Source organism: Citrus clementina, unplaced genomic scaffold (genome assembly GCF_000493195.1).
Source record: "Citrus clementina cultivar Clemenules unplaced genomic scaffold, Citrus_clementina_v1.0 scaffold_5, whole genome shotgun sequence".
Taxonomy (NCBI): domain Eukaryota; kingdom Viridiplantae; phylum Streptophyta; class Magnoliopsida; order Sapindales; family Rutaceae; genus Citrus; species Citrus x clementina.
The window spans coordinates 32,213,597-32,229,693 of NW_006262201.1; the positions used below are offsets into that span (position 1 = coordinate 32,213,597).

Sequence of the window (16,097 nt, forward strand, 5' to 3'; positions counted from 1 at the left end):
TGCAAAGTACATGGTGACTTTCATTGATGATTACTCCAGAAGATGTTAGGTGTATCCAATTAAGAAAAAGTCATATGTATTTTCAGTGTTTAAAGAATACAAAGCACGGGTGGAACTTGAATCTGGTAAAAAGATCAAGTGCTTGAGGACGAATAATGGTGGAGAGTATACAGACGGCGAGTTTCTTGGTTTCTGTAAGCAAGAAGGTATTCAGAGGCAGTTCACGGTGACATACACTCCTCAACAAAATGGAGTAGCGGAGCGGATGAACAGAACTCTTACAGAAAGAATAAGAGCTATGTTGAAAACTGCTGGTCTACCCAATTCATTCTGGGCAGAAGCAGCCAAAACTGTCTGTTATATAGTAAATCGGTCGCCATCTACAGCTATTGGGCTGAAGACAGCGATGGAGACGTGGACTGGAAAGCCAGCTGATTATTTCTACCTACATGCATTTAGATGTCCTGTGTACGTGATTTACAATGCCCAAGAAAGAACAAAGCTGGATCCAAAATCTAGAAGATGTATCTTCTTGGGATATGCTGATGGAGTAAAGGGGTATCGTCTGTGGGACCCCACTGCCCACAAAATCGTCATCAGCAGAGATGTTATTTTTGTAGAAGATCAACTGCAAATGAAAGATGAGGATGATAGCACTGTAAAAGAAAAGTCAGAGACTGTGCCAATATATGTGGAAAATAATATAGAAGATTCAGATTCTCCTAAAGCAGCACCAGAGCACGAGGAACAAGAACCAGTCGAGTCTGAGGCTCCAGAAGTTCGTCGGTCAACTCGTGAGAGATGACCGCCAACGTGGCACTCGGAGTATGTTACAGAGATCAACATTGCGTACTGTCTTCTAACAGAGGATGGAGAGCCATCAACTTTCCATGAAGCTTTAGAAAGCTCAGATGTTACTTTGTGGATGACAGCAATGCAGGAAGAAATTGAAGCTATACACAAGAACAAGACATGGGAACTTGTACCATTACCACGTGGAAGAAAAGCCATTGGAAACAAATGGGTCTACAAGATCAAAAGTGATGGCAATGACCAAGTGGAGCGGTATCGTGCGAGATTGGTGGTGAAAGGATATGCTCAGAAAGAAGGTATTGACTTCAACGAGATATTTTCTCCGGTGGTTCGACTCACAACAGTCAAAGTAGTCATGACATGTTGGTAGCAGGTCCCAACAAAGATCGAATCCAAGAATTGAAGGCACAGTTGGCTAGGGAGTTTGAAATGAAGGACTTGGGACCAGCAAACAAGATTCTAGGGATGCAAATTCACCGAGACAGAAATAATATGAAGATTTGGCTTTCACAAAAGAATTACTTGAAGAAAATCTTGCGGCGCTTCAACATGCAAGATTGTAAGTCAATTTCTACCCCACTTCCTGTTAATTTCAAATTATCCTCAAGTATGTATCATAGCAATGAAGCAGAGAGGAAGGAGATGTCTCGAGTACCGTATGCATTAGTAGTGGGAAGTTTAATGTTCTCTATGATATGTACAAGACCGGACATTGCACAAGCAGTGGGAGCAGTCAGTCGATACATGGCGAATCCTGGTGGAGAGCATTGGATAACTGTGAAGAGGATTCTGAGATACATCAGAGGAACCTCAGATGTTGCATTATTTTATGGAGGATCGGAGTTTACTGTCAGGGGCTATGTAAATTCAGATTTTGCAGGAGACCTTAATAAAAGAAAATCCACTACTGGCTATGTGTTTACACTTGCGGGAGCAGCTGTAAGCTAGATTTCGAAACTGCAGACTGTTGTGGCTTTATCTACAACGGAAGCAGAATACATGGCAGCTACACAAGCTTGTAAGGAAGCTATTTGGATACAAAAGTTATTGAAGGAGCTCGGGCACAAACAACAAAAAATTCCTGTGTTTTGTGACAGTCAGAGTGCCTTGCACATTGCAAGGAATCCAGCCTTTCATTCCAGGACAAAGCACATAGGAGTTCAGTATCACTTCGTTCGTGAAGTAATGGAAGATGGAAGTGTAGATTTGCAGAAAATCCATACCAAAGATAACCTAACAGATGTTTTGACCAAGCCGATAAATACTTATAAATTTGTCTGGAGTAGATCCTCTTGTGGCCTAGCAGAAACGTAGACAACATGATTATGGCGAAGTAGAAAGGATGGTGTGGAAATTAATTGATTCTCAATTAAATCTCCAAGTGGGAGAAATGTCAAATAAAGTGGCCATCTAGATGGTATAAAGCAGCCATCTAGATGGTCAGCAACAATTTGTTCAAACAAGAAGAAGAAGAATTTGGCAGCAGCAAATATGGAATGAAGAAAATTGAAAAAGAAGAAGTTTGAAGAAGAAAATGGGGAACACGATTTTGACAAGAAAAAAAAAATTATTATTATTTTAATAGCCAATTTTGGCTATAAAAGGGGAGAGCTCCCATTTCGATTTGTGCATTCAATTTGTGAGAGAATAACAAGGAGAGAGAGTTTGAGAGATTTTAAGAGCCTAAAATTAGAAAGCTCTTGTGAGTCTAGTAAGTGAGAGATTGGGTGTATTGGGGTTTTGGGTAGTGAGCCAAAATATTATAATACTTGTAATCCTTATTTCACTAGTAAATATTTTCCTTCTGTCTTCGCCCGTGGACATAGGCTAAAAGCCGAACCACGTAATTTTTGGTGTCCTCTATTGTACTTGTTCTTTATTTTCTTCCAATTTTATTTTAGTTGCTGTCCTGCTTTACCCACCAATTTCCTAACAGAAATAACAATCATATCTAGATCAATCTGTGAATCTCCTCTTCATTATTTTGAGAAGGGAAGAATAACTTTCGTTTTCTTGGGCAGAAACAATTAACACACGAACCGGCAAAAGCTCGTTTTGGGGTTGCAATAGTTTTTTATCCATCCAACTGACCCATTTCACAGAATCTTGTAGCTTAAATAATTATAATTTACAAACTTTCTTAGTATAACAAAGCTATTTGTTTCTTGATCCAAAATTTTCATAAATTAAATTAATCACCTCGATATAATATGCTTTTCAGTGTGTTAATTTTTTTTTTTTTTTAATAACGGCGACCATTCATCATTGATGCTTGAATTTCTTCTGAGTGTTCGACCCTTAGTCTCTGGTACCAGCTTCCAAATGAATAAAACTCCAAGACCACAAATGGCACCATACAGGAAGAATGTTCCTGAAATAGTGTGAACACAATTCTTCATCTCCAAGAAATTCGAAAGCAAAGTCACTAAAATGCTTGGTAAATAGATACTTTTAAATCACCCACCCATAATAAATTTGCATTTACTAACTAGTGATTTCTTCATAGAGAGCAATTGTGGGTTAAAACTACAGCATCTACCAAATTCACTCCTAGCCAAATTCCCTTTGTAGGAATGAGAGAAAGAATTGGAAAGCGAGGGAGGTATATTCACCTATTGAGCTCCAGTCAAATAAAGAGTTGAAAGTGTAGGACACAATCCAGGATCCAATCCAACTAACAAGAATCGTAAGGCTTCCAGCTGAGCCTTTGATGTTTATAGGAAATATCTGGAAAAAAAAAATTATTAACCAAAAGTAACTTAAATCAGTCAAGAAGGAAGAAACTAAAGTAAAACACATCTTACCTCTGACATTATAATCCAGGGAATTCCTCCAACGCCAAGTTGAAGAAATCCCAGATAGACCTAATTTGCGGAGACAAAAACAAACAATAATTAAATCTCAGGATTCAGGGTACTCATTGTCACAGAATCAAACAAAAATAAATTCATACAAATTAAAACAAGCTGATTTAATTACCACTACACCAATGAGGACCAACATGCCTGAGATCTCTGTAGTTCCTTATTATGCAAGCAAGCAACAGAATCACAAACAGATCAGGAAAAAGACAAAAAGACTAAGCTTTCAAATATAAATCGCCGTAGATGAACCTCAAATACAAATGCTAATGCTGTGATTATGCAACCCAAGCACGCACCAACAGTAGATATCTGCATATGTTAATTGGTAGAATTCAGAATCAGTTTCTTTATTAGAATCTACATTACCAACCTTTTTTCTTTTAGTAGGAAAATAAGAATGTGTTTTTCTTTCTGACCAGTAGCATCAGCCGTCGCCCGGACACATCTACGAGGACTGCTCCAAGAGTAGTAGTTATAATCTGCAGAAGAATGAAAATTATATCTTAATTTTTAAGACGTATATAAAATAATCATTCTCATGTGTGCACGTCTGCATTTTATGTGTTAGAATTATAGAGATAGCGATGAACCTGGACAATAGCTGCTGTTATAGACCCAATCCTGCTTGAAAAACCTATTACAAAGTACATATATACACGCATATGTATTTTTATATATCCGAATAACATGTTTGCTTATGTTGTTTACATCAATTCAATGAAATGTTAAAATAGTCAGTAATATAGATTACCAGCTGACTCAAAAATAGTGCCGGCGTAGAAGAGAAATACATAGACTCCTCCAAATCTTTGGAATACAATGAGTCCAACTCCAACCTGAACTTTTTTTATATATAAATTTCTATAAAAATAAGACAACTGAGACAAGGCATCCATAAAAAATTTTAACTGGACGCAAGATAATGGATGAATAATTTGTAAGTCTCACAATGAGTGAATGAATATATTTCCGCTGGAACAAGTTCATAATTGCATCTCCTGATATCTGCTGAAGGAAGTTTGTATAATCCTGAAAATTGAAATAGAAAAAATTGAAATTTAAGAAAATATTAAACTTACATAAATATTGAAAGCTCAAAAAACAGTTATTATAAAGAGTAAAAAAAAAATTACTTTGATTTCAGCAGCTTCTTGAGAAATATCAACATTCAGTCCCCTAAGGCTCTGTAAAGAAGCTTCAAACTCTTTCATTTGACCAACTTTTGCCTGCAAGCAGAAGCAATAGTAGTGGATCCAACGCTAGAGAATTAAAAATTGAGCCAAAACGGGGCGTTTTCCTGCAGCCAAACTCTGTGATTTCGTCAGATAAGTCCACACGTGACAAGTCACGTGATCCACTTATTCTGACCAAGTCAAAGTTCGGTTAAAGTCGTTATGAAGAGCGGGAAAGGCAACCGAGTTTAATTGACTATATGGGCGTTCCTTGGTTCAACTAATATAATGTACATTTGAGATTGAGGCATTCTGTTTGGTTACAGAGCTTTTTCAGTACATTATATAGGATTAAGTGCTTTGATTACTTAGATAATATTGAAGTAAGGTGGAGAAAGGGAAAAATATATGTGTCCCGTAACCCAAAGCAACTCATCTTCTTTTTTCAGCCCAAGGGCCAGCCTTAAGTAGGCCCAACTTTCGTCATCCTTATTATTACACTTGCAAAAATTTGTGCCCCGTAATTTACTCAAGTGAAGTAGTCCCGTAATTTTATTCCATAAAATTTTATAAAATAAAAAAATTATAATTAAAAAATCAGTAAATTTAATAAAATAAATAAATCTAAAATCTAATATGTAAAATTTTTATAATTATAAATTCATTTAAAAAATTATCATGGTAAGTTTTTGTAATTATAATTTCATTTAATTTGCATAGGGAAGTTTCTTAATATTAATTATAGATAAGTTTACAAAAATCATAAGGAGCTTTTGTAAACTTCTCTATAATTAATTTAATTACAAAAATTAAATAAAATTATAATTACAAGATGTTGATTTTTTATGATTATAATTTCATTTAAAATTATCACCTTAGATTTTGAGATTTCTTTGTTTTATTGAATTTAGGGATATTTTATAATTATATTTTTTATTTTTTAAATTTTTAAAAAATAAAATAATTTTTTAATTCATATAGGGGTAAAATGATTATTTTTAGTATCGAAGTGGTTGATTGATATAAATTTAAAAATAAAAGTGGTGTAAAGAACGTATCAAAATAAATAAATATAACAAAATAAAGATGGTATGAAAATAATTTTCTTTTATTCAATATTTCTGGGATAGTTTCTTTAAGGATAATCTAGGCTTGGCAAAGGAAAGCTCACACGTCTCCATCAGGTAGTGTTCAAAAATTGGCTCAACTAAAATGATCACGTGCCCTCCATTTTCATGGGAATTATGGAAGAAAAATTTGGAGCTGAAGAAAATGATATTCTGATTTCTGATAATTGATGATTAATGAATTTGTGTTCCACTTAAGTAGATAAACATTCAATGACTCCAACATTAAAAAAAAAAAAAACTAGTAGATATTTCTGCTAAAAAGTACTTTCCCAAAAGTACTGAAGACGAATAAGAATATTGTACACTAATAATGTTAGAATATTTTTAATATATAAAATAATTTTAAAAATGTAAATTATTATATTTATTTTAATAATATATTATTGTTTATTATAATAAGTTTTAAATAAATCTTTTGGTTAAATGATCTTATAATTAATCAAATTTATCTCATGTATTAATAATATTAAGTTATTTTATATAATATTGAAAAAATATATTTTTATATATTTATTTTAATATTATGTCATTTATTATAAAATATTAGAGTCAATTTTTTTGAGTTAATGGAACTTAAGAGCATTATAGTCAAAAGGAGATTGATTTTAATATCCTTTATTAAAAACTTGGATATTTACATAACTATTTTCTCAAATTTAAATCTTGAAGGTGTGGGTGTTATTTTCCCTTATTTTTATTATTAAGAGCTAGAGAGATACCAGGAATATGATGGAAATTATACGGTGAAACCTACATTAACCAAACTCGCGAGGGGATCGGGTTTGTGCAACCAAATTCGTGAGGCGATCGGGTTTGTGCAGGTATGCATAAAGCGTAAGAGAAAAAGAAAAAAATTGTATTAAAAAGCATGGAGCTCCTTTTTCTATTTTCCACCACTTTACATTGAAGGGCATTGCTTTTCGATTTTGGCAACGAATCCATCAACAGGGCTTTGTCGCATGATGCTTCTGCGTGCACCCATCATCTGCATTGCCTTTGTCGCATGAATTCGAGGACTGGTTTGCTGTGCTCTACTGGTGCTTCTCTATCGCCGTCGTGTCGAATCTTCATTGCCTAAATCATCGAGCAAAATCTGCAAAATCGAAGATTAATTATGTTTCTTTTTCCTTTCTAAGTTGAATTTTTATGTTACACACACACATTGCTACTATCATAATTTTCCTTTCTAAGTTGAACAATCATAATTGTTATTCTCTTGCCATTTTTTTGATTTATTGTAGACAAATAAGGGAGTTTGGCACAATAAATTCTTTTTATCTTAATATAAGGTATGGTAAAATGGTATTTTAACTTATTGTAGACAAATTTAATTTTGTCACAATGAATACTTAATCCATCATAAAATTAAAGGGAAAATAATAATAATTTATATAATCAATCTTTTGGGGAATAAATCTAAAAAAATGGCAAAAAGAATTTATTAAGTTTTGTTTACTACTAAGAGTGAATCCACAAGAACACAACCCTAACTAATTCAATTTCATAGTTTTATTTAAATTAAGTTGTTTATATTTAAGTTTTATTTTCAAAATTTAGATAAAATAAAATAAACAAATTAAATCTTTTCTCTATGGATCGACCTTGGACTCACCGAGATATATTATAACTAGGCACTCTTATACTTGAGAGTAAATCAAACATTTTTAAGTCGTGTCAATCAAAATCCTTCAAAACATATTTGACCAATCACAACCATAATATATATCGGCTTTGCATATATACCCATAAACTATTTAATTCAAATGTTGAAAATCAAAATTCTCTAATATTGGAGATTGATATCTATATAATTATATATATGTAGTTATATACACTTACTGCATGGCCATAAACGTAGGAGCCGCAGGCGGCAACTAAGCTGCTGAAGATGACTCTAAGGGTTACAGGATCAGGTGAATATCGCTTATCATTTTGCAGCTGGTCATTGCTATCATAGCTTGTGATTGAGGCTCCACTGTTTGAAATCAATGAGCTTGTTATTAGTGAACCTTCTTCTATTTCTGAGCAACTGCAGTTACAAAACAGAGACCGATCGGAGAAGAAAGAGTGGGGGCTTTGAGTTTTTTTTTTTTTTTTAAGGCTCAACACAAATCAGAATGTGGGATATTTAAGTGGGTTTTTCAAAAATTAGTAATACTGAAAAGTACTAATACTAGTTCAGCAATTACCGCATTAATACATTATTAGGACTCTGCCACCATCTAGTAGCATCTTTACCAACTAGTTGACGTGACATCTTGGGAAGCATATGCGAAATGCTGGAAGTGTTAATGTTCACACAAATGAAATCATGCCAAGACCATTGTTTTTCTCATGGTGTATAATTAAAACTCAAAGAGAATTTTTAGCCGGGAAAAAGTTCTTTTCATCCTTAAAATTTAATGCAATAGCTCATTTCATCTTTATTTTTTAAACAATAACTTAAAATATCCTTATGTTAACTCACCGTTAGTATAAAGCCATTAACTAGTAATTTATTGAAGGTAAAATATGATTTTTTATTAAAGTGATACAAACTATGTTAAAATAATTTTTTTACACAATTAAATAACACTACAAAGTATGCAAAATTCATTAACTTTTTTCTTAAATGAAATCAACAAGATACTAGGAAAATGATGAAAATTAGCGTGGTCCCCAAAGAGCTACCATAATTGGTATGTATGATCATCCAAGTAAAAGTCAAGTTCAAACTGAATTAGGTTTGAATGATAGAAATTGAAATGCTGTTGGGTGTTAGAAAAAGTTAAGATCAGCTACTTTATCATATAGCTCATGAGAACAACACAAAATATATATATATATATATATATATAATAATAATGATCTTTATTATCTAATAATTAGCTAGGAATGTTTTACTACCTTTCCTTGTTTCAAAATTTCTCTTAATTCCAAATTAAGTAAAGGGTGAGGCTATTTAATAAATTGTTATTGTGAACACTCTTAATTTAAGAAATAGATAGTGCTATTTGAATATATTAAGAAACCCATTTTTAAAAATTATTTTTTAGTACTAAAACATTCATAACCTATATTATTATTGTAGACAAATTAATAAATCCCTAATACCATTTGTTGTACGCTTAACGCTCGTTTTCTTTGATTGCTTTTTTTAGCTCATCTCTTGGGGTTTCAGAATTTAGTCATTATAATTGGATTAGGCTAAAAACTTTTGGCCGGTAAAGCTCCTCTTGAATTTTGCCAATATATTCTCCTTACTCAAGTTTCTTCGAATTAAATGTGAAGAGTTATTTTGCATGGTGATTGTTTGATAATTTCAAATGGACGAATAGTTGTACAATTCGTTTTAAAATTTTCATGTCGACTTCAAGAATTGTAGACGTATCCCAAAAAATCTATTGTGTGGTTCAAGAAGTTACTATTCCATTACCCTAATTAAAGCAAGCATAAATTTTTATTTTATGATGTGAAAACTGAATTACTTTTTCGTAAAAGTAAAAAAAAAAAAAGGTGAGAATGACAAAATTTAGAACACTTGAATTTTTTACTTGTATAATTACAAATACAGACTTTATTATCATAAATCATTGTTTCACTCTATTTGTATTTGCACTCTCAAGATTACTTTAAATACTTAAAATTACTATGAACGCTCATACATCAAAATTAAATAATTAATTTTTACTTTATACACCCTTTTCACAAGACCAGCTGAGTTACTTCATTAGTTTTTACTTGGTTACTTGTTGACAAGACCTGCTGGGTTGGGATTCATTGGTACATCAAAATAATTGAAGTTGGGTACCAACCAGACGGACCCCAGGCCAGAGCTCAACAATATTAATATACAAACAGTGACTAAAAGAGCTTGCAAACAAAGTTTCCTATCAAAATTCTCGTTAATGTTCACGCTTTCAGTTCAACCCATCTTGCAAACAAAGTTTCCTATCAATTACTTGTAGGAATGGTTAAAAGTGAATATTATTTTGGTAAAATCATACGAGCAACTACAAGTTTCATATGGTGTTTAGTAAATTTTCATTTTGAATATTATTTTGGTAAGATCATTTCATTTTAACAAAAAGAAAGAAATTAAAGAGAAAAGGAGTAGCTGCTTTTTCAAATTAATTAAATCGACCCCCAGCTAACAGTAATTATATAAAATGTCACGGTATTGTTATATGACAATAAAAATGTACCTGGCCGGTTAAAATTTTGCCATAACTTTGTTAAAAGGAAACAGCCCTCCTAATTACATGACCCTATTGGAGTACAAATAGCACAAACTTCGATTTAATGGAGATATGAAGACAGTAGGAATATTCTATCTCTTTTTTACAAGACTGTATGTACAAATTCAATTTATTGTTAGCTCACGGATGCTTGAACCTCTTCCAATGTTCTGCCTTTTGTTTCAGGTACAAACTTGATGCTGAATAGCATTGATATTGCAGACAACCCAGCATACAAGAAAAAAAACACCTGAAAAAAACCCAAACTTATGGAAATGGCCAAATGGGTGTACGTATTACCGCTAAATTGCTTCAATTTCAATTTTGCATGTACAAAGAAGACTTACCACATGAGCTCCAAGTCATAAGAAGGATGAAAGAGTAGGAAATGGCCCATGAACCAATCCAGTTCACTAGAGTCACTAGGCTCCCACCTGGACCCTTTATATTGAGTGGGAAAATCTGCCAGAAAAATAATTTGAATTAGATCCCAAATTACTATATGTCAAGTATAAATGAACGGATGATTAGTAAACATTTTTTTGTCAAAAAAATGTTGGAGTTACTGGCCGGTTAACTGTTTAATGTCGTGCTTTAAAAATTAAGCTGAAGCACGGTAATTATAGTTTATTTAAATTTTTCGACTAGCTTTACAAATTCGGTATAATATTACTTACCTCGAACATTATAACCCAAGGAATTGGTCCCATCCCGATTGAATAGAAGGCAATGTAAACCTGAAGAAGTTGCAAGAGAGTAATGTAAATGCACATATTCTGACAGGTATAACTTATCATCAGAAAATAAAATTAAAAATTAAAAATTGAGGTTACCATGACTCTAACCTAACGACTGCAAGGATTGGAACAGCATGGGGAGCCAAATGGTGATCCTGATGAAAAATAAAAAATAAAAAAATCAAATTAGGAGCTATATAGATGGACTTAAATATGAATAATTAATGTGTTTAGGTTTAATTAGTGATGATTAATTACCTTCAAAAGGAAGGACATTCCAGTTAAGAGATTGCCAAGCAATAGGCCAACTATAGAAATCTGAAAATGTTTAAAACAGAACATGGGATTGAATTATTGGTTGTGTAAGAACAAACCCTATTTCGAGTAATGATGAAAATTAAACGTGATTAATTACCATTAAAAGGGGTCTTCTTCCAGCTTTATCCATCAAGGTTGCGCCGAATGCTATGAGAACAACCTGCAGAGAAGCATATAGAATGCTTCCAAGGTTGGGATAAACTCCTGGGTTCAGAAAAGAGTAACTCTACCAATTAGTATAAGAATAAATAAATAAATAAGAAAATGCCTGTTTTGGATTGAGGTTTTGTGACATTTAATCAACAGAAACATAGCAGAAACTTTAAGGGTTCTAGAATGTCTTTAACAAAAGTTTATGACTGATGTGCCTCCAAAATTAGACGGGAGGACAATAGACTTTGGGGATTTACCTGCGGACTTAAAAATTTGAGCAGCATAGTATATGTTAACCATTGATTCCAACTGCTTGTTGAAACACCATTAATCCAACTCCAACCTGATTGCAAATACTCAAGTATGAGACCACTTGAAGATCATGATCATGAAAAATGTTAAAGCTGGAAATAAATTAATTACCAATGCTTACATTGACAAAGTGGATGTTCCTCCGGTTGAACAAGTCTAGTATATTAACTCGGGGAAGTTGATTAATAAGTGCCAAGGATTCCTGCAAGATGAGAGTAATTCGTTTGCTCTGTCGAAACGGAATACAGTGGACGAATAAAATTGGTAAATTGGAATTAAGCAAGTACTAGAATTTCATTCAGTTCTCTGGACACATCAACATTAGGTCCGCGAACCATGCTTAGGGCAACTTCAAATTCCTGATTTTTACCAATCATTGCCTGCAGCATAAGAATCAATTTTTTTCTGAGAATTTTGATTATCTTCAAATTCCAGGAAAATAAATTGCAGTAAGTATTGATAAGCTTGAGCTTACCAGCCATCTGGGAGACTCAGGAATGAAAAAGAGTCCTACTAACATAACCAAACAAGGGACAATTCCTGCAAGGAACCCCACTTCAATAATCCTTGTTGGCAATTATTTGCCATAGAAAATATTAATGTGATTCTGATAAACAATACCGGTTAGAGCCAGTATCCTCCAAGACATCAATGCACCAATTACATAGGCAAAAAGCGCCCCTGTGACAATGAAGAGCTGAAGAGGAGATAACATGCAATCAGAGTCTAAATAACAACAAAGGGAACAAAGATCTATCAGTTTGAGATTCAGATTAATCTACAGCTGGTAGAAAATGAAACCACTAACTTGTAAAGTGCGAAAAGACAGACAGAAAGTTTGCAAGTGTAAAATAGTTCGATCAAACACTTTAGACGCTAACTTCCGAAAATAAACTGAATTCTAATGACCTTATGCATACAATTCAGTACCTGATTTACTGTTGCCAGAGCTGCCCTGAGGTTTTTCGGAGTTATCTCAGCGATATAAACCGGGACCTATGTGTTCAGAGAGTGCAGTAGAAGGTGTTTGTGAATTCCTAATTTGCATATTGTTAGTTAAAAACAAAGGTCAAATAAAAGAAAACTAGCATACCACATAAGACATAACTCCAATTCCACATCCTGCTAAAAATCTCCCAAAATCCAGCAGGGGAGCAGCCTATTGATAGACATAGAATTAGATGGTCATATATACATTAGCTATGCACACTTGCACACACACACACACATATTAATTTACGCAACATACTGAAGATACAGAGATTGTTAGCCATCCCACTATGCATATAACTGATGCAATCCTCATAGCCTGCAACCACAACAAGGCCACCAATACTAAAGGGTCTGTAATAGGCGAAGATTCAAAGAAATGTAACGCGATAATGGCTTTTTCCCCACCCCTTTCCTGGCAACCCAATCAGCAATGCGTCCACTTGTGATTGCACCAATGATGGCTCCAATAGTCAATATAGATCCAAAGAGTGAGTACTAGAAAACACAAAATGTTTCCCCACGGTCAAACTACATAGCCGTACTTATAAGTACTTCGATCATTTATAGAATTTAGAAAGATTGAATTCAAAGTTAATTACCTCTGCATAAGACTCTTTAAGGTCAGCCATAATGCCAAACTGGGCTGGTGATGAATAACCCACCCGGAAAACATTTTTATTTTAACGTTTATTTCAGGATACTATAATCTTCCTTTCAAGCATAAAACAGTCAGATAAATTCATTCCGCGAAGATATCATTGAATGAGTGCTTACACACGATCCAAACTCGAAAGAGCCACAAACTGCAACAAATGTACTGAAGAAAACCATGCACAATCCGTCATTGTTACTTGGGTTTTGTTGTTCTTTTGCTTCATTCTTTCTGTCAATCAATGGCTCCCTTACATTTCCATATTCATTCTTTCTGTCAACATTTGGCTCCGATGAGTTGCTGTTCCCACTTTCCACGTCTTTCTTTCCGACCATTGTTTCCGTCTGTTTGAGGGAAATACTCCGACGAGACCAGACGTGATGAGCAGATGTTTGGTGGCAGAAGTCTGCGAGCAGGTGTGTCCTGTAAGAGCCAGGTAGCAGGGGAACAGGGGCAGGAATATCCTGCTCATCCACGAGCACGTCATCCGCGAGGCCAATTTCCTGTAAGAAGCATAAAGCCATTCCTACTGTATTCTTGCTAAGGGTTGATTCGAGGAGACCCGGTCAACGACAGTTGGCGAGGCATGCTCTCCAGCCCGAGAATCTAGGCACGAAGGCCACGCAACCACCCACGACTACGGAAATGGGGAATCCACGTTCGAGAGGTGGGAGGATAACGGGCGTAGACTGCGAAAAACTGGGATTCAGAGGAAGCCTATAAAAAGGTAGCCAACGAAGGTAAAAGGGTTAGCAATTTTGAGATTAGAAGGGAGATAAAGAAATTCTAAAGAAGAGAAAACTACCCAAAAGCCATAAGATCTGTGGCAAGCGTTCCCCGAACCTTCATATCTGACTTGAGCGTCGGAGGGTTTGCGCCGGGAAAACAACCGGCGTACTCTGACTTGTCTGTGTGCGCAGGAACCTCTGGAGAATAAGCTTTACGAGGAGAGATCCTGGTCGTGGTGAAGTTGATCGAGCAGAGACCCTGGTCGTAGAACGAGGAGAACCAGAATCTCGCATCAACATTTTGGCGCCGTCTGTGGGGAGCTGATCAAAAAGCTTCTGTTGATAGCAAGAAGAGGAGTGAAGCAAGTGAAAAGCAATGGAGACAGGAGGAAGTAGTGCACAAGGGGGTGATATGAGGCTTAACGATTCCGTGACTCTGAGAGAGATAGCCAGTGAAGCACGGGAAAAAGCCATGTTCGACCGGATGGAACGGATGGAAAAGCATATGGAGACCCTGACAACCATCCTGCATGAGTTGCGAAGTGAACGAAGAGTAACCCAGGAGGAAAGGATGAGAGTTGGGGGAGTGGCTCCAGGTCCCGATAGTACGAGGAGAAGTCAAACCACCGGGAGATTTGGTGGTGAGAGAGGTAACATACCTCTGCGGGGAGAATTCCGTAGAGAGGAAGAGTAATCCCCGGCAAGACAGATTTTTGACGAGGATGACGGGGTGGCAAATGCAGAGGAAACAGAGTTAAGGCAACACTTGCTTGATGTGGAGCAATAGAGGGATCAGGTTGCAGCACGTGACCCTGGTCGTGCAGTGCAGCTGGAGGAGGAAGTGCGCAGACTAGCGCAGATAATTGACGACATGCAAAGAAGGAGCAGAGCTCCTGGTTGGAGGATAATGCTGGACGGAGAATCACCGCTCGCAGCAGAGATCATGAGGGCAATTATTCCGAGAGATTTCCGCCTCCCAGACCTTAGATACTCGGGAAGAACTGATCCGCTGGTGCACATAGAGCGCTTCAACGACATAACTGGGGTACAAGGATTATCTCAATCCCAAAGGTGCAGGGTGTTCCCACTATCCCTTGAGGGACGTGCACGAGAGTGGTACAGGAAACTTTCTCGGGGCAGCATTAAAACCTTCGAGCAGATGTGCCAGGAATTTGCAGAGCAGTTTAGTAGGACAATGGCACCAGAAGATGACATGATGGAGCTGAAAAGCATGAAACAGGGGGAGCAAGAAACCCTTCGGGAATTCATCAAGAGGTTTCATCGTGTTGTCCTCGACTTGGGAGCCTTCAACCACCCTCAGGCGTTAAGGGGATTGAAAGAAGGGGTAAAGATAGGAAGGCTGTGGTACAACTTGAGAAGCCCAGTTATTCAGACGTACGCGGCCGCATACGAGCAGGCTAAGAGAGACATTGAGATTGAAGAGGAGAAGGCAGCACGGATTAAGACAGACCAGTTAGAAGGGTTGGGGAGGAAAGAGAAGAAAGCATTACCGGGGAATGGCCCGATCAGGAGGAGGGACCACCAGGCCTCGGGTAGTGGAGCAGGAGGTCGGGTAACTGCTTACCAGCCTCATCAGAGGCCACTACAGTATCAGCGCAGCAGGGCACAACCTCCTCGTTCCCCAGCTAGGGAGCCTTGGAGAATGCATGATTCGGCATATGGTGGCCTCCATCAACATTCCCACGGTAGCAGAGGGAGCAGACCAGAAGTACTGCCACCGCCCCCAACTCAGAACGGAGCAAACAGAGAAAGAACAGTGCACCTGATCGACCAGAACCATGATTATGGGCGGTTTACTTCCTTGAAGATGTCCCTGGATGAGGTGTACGAGGCCATAAAGGATCGAGGGTTGCTGTACCTCCCTGCCCCAATAACGAAGCGGCCCAGCAGGAGGGATAGGGGGCGCTATTGTAAGTTCCATGGCGCTCATGGCCACACCACAGCAGATTGCAGGGATCTCAAGACCCAGGTTGAGGATTTGGTGAGA

At 36.3% G+C, this 16,097-nt stretch overlaps 1 protein-coding gene across 1 annotated transcript; it reads right to left on the bottom strand.

Moving 5' to 3' along the window:
- Positions 1-3,055: 3,055 nt before the first annotated feature.
- LOC112098165 (sugar transporter ERD6-like 5) lies at positions 3,056-13,540 on the bottom strand. Its single transcript, XM_024183798.1, is given in 19 exon segments — positions 3,056-3,097; positions 3,099-3,184; positions 3,426-3,540; positions 3,618-3,677; positions 3,793-3,829; positions 3,907-3,986; positions 4,094-4,156; positions 4,268-4,311; positions 4,429-4,513; positions 4,626-4,706; positions 4,811-4,903; positions 12,192-12,256; positions 12,338-12,413; positions 12,647-12,712; positions 12,810-12,875; positions 12,966-13,025; positions 13,115-13,204; positions 13,309-13,371; positions 13,484-13,540. Coding segments are annotated over 19 exon segments (1,329 nt in total).
- Between the last annotated feature and the right edge of the window lie 2,557 nt (positions 13,541-16,097).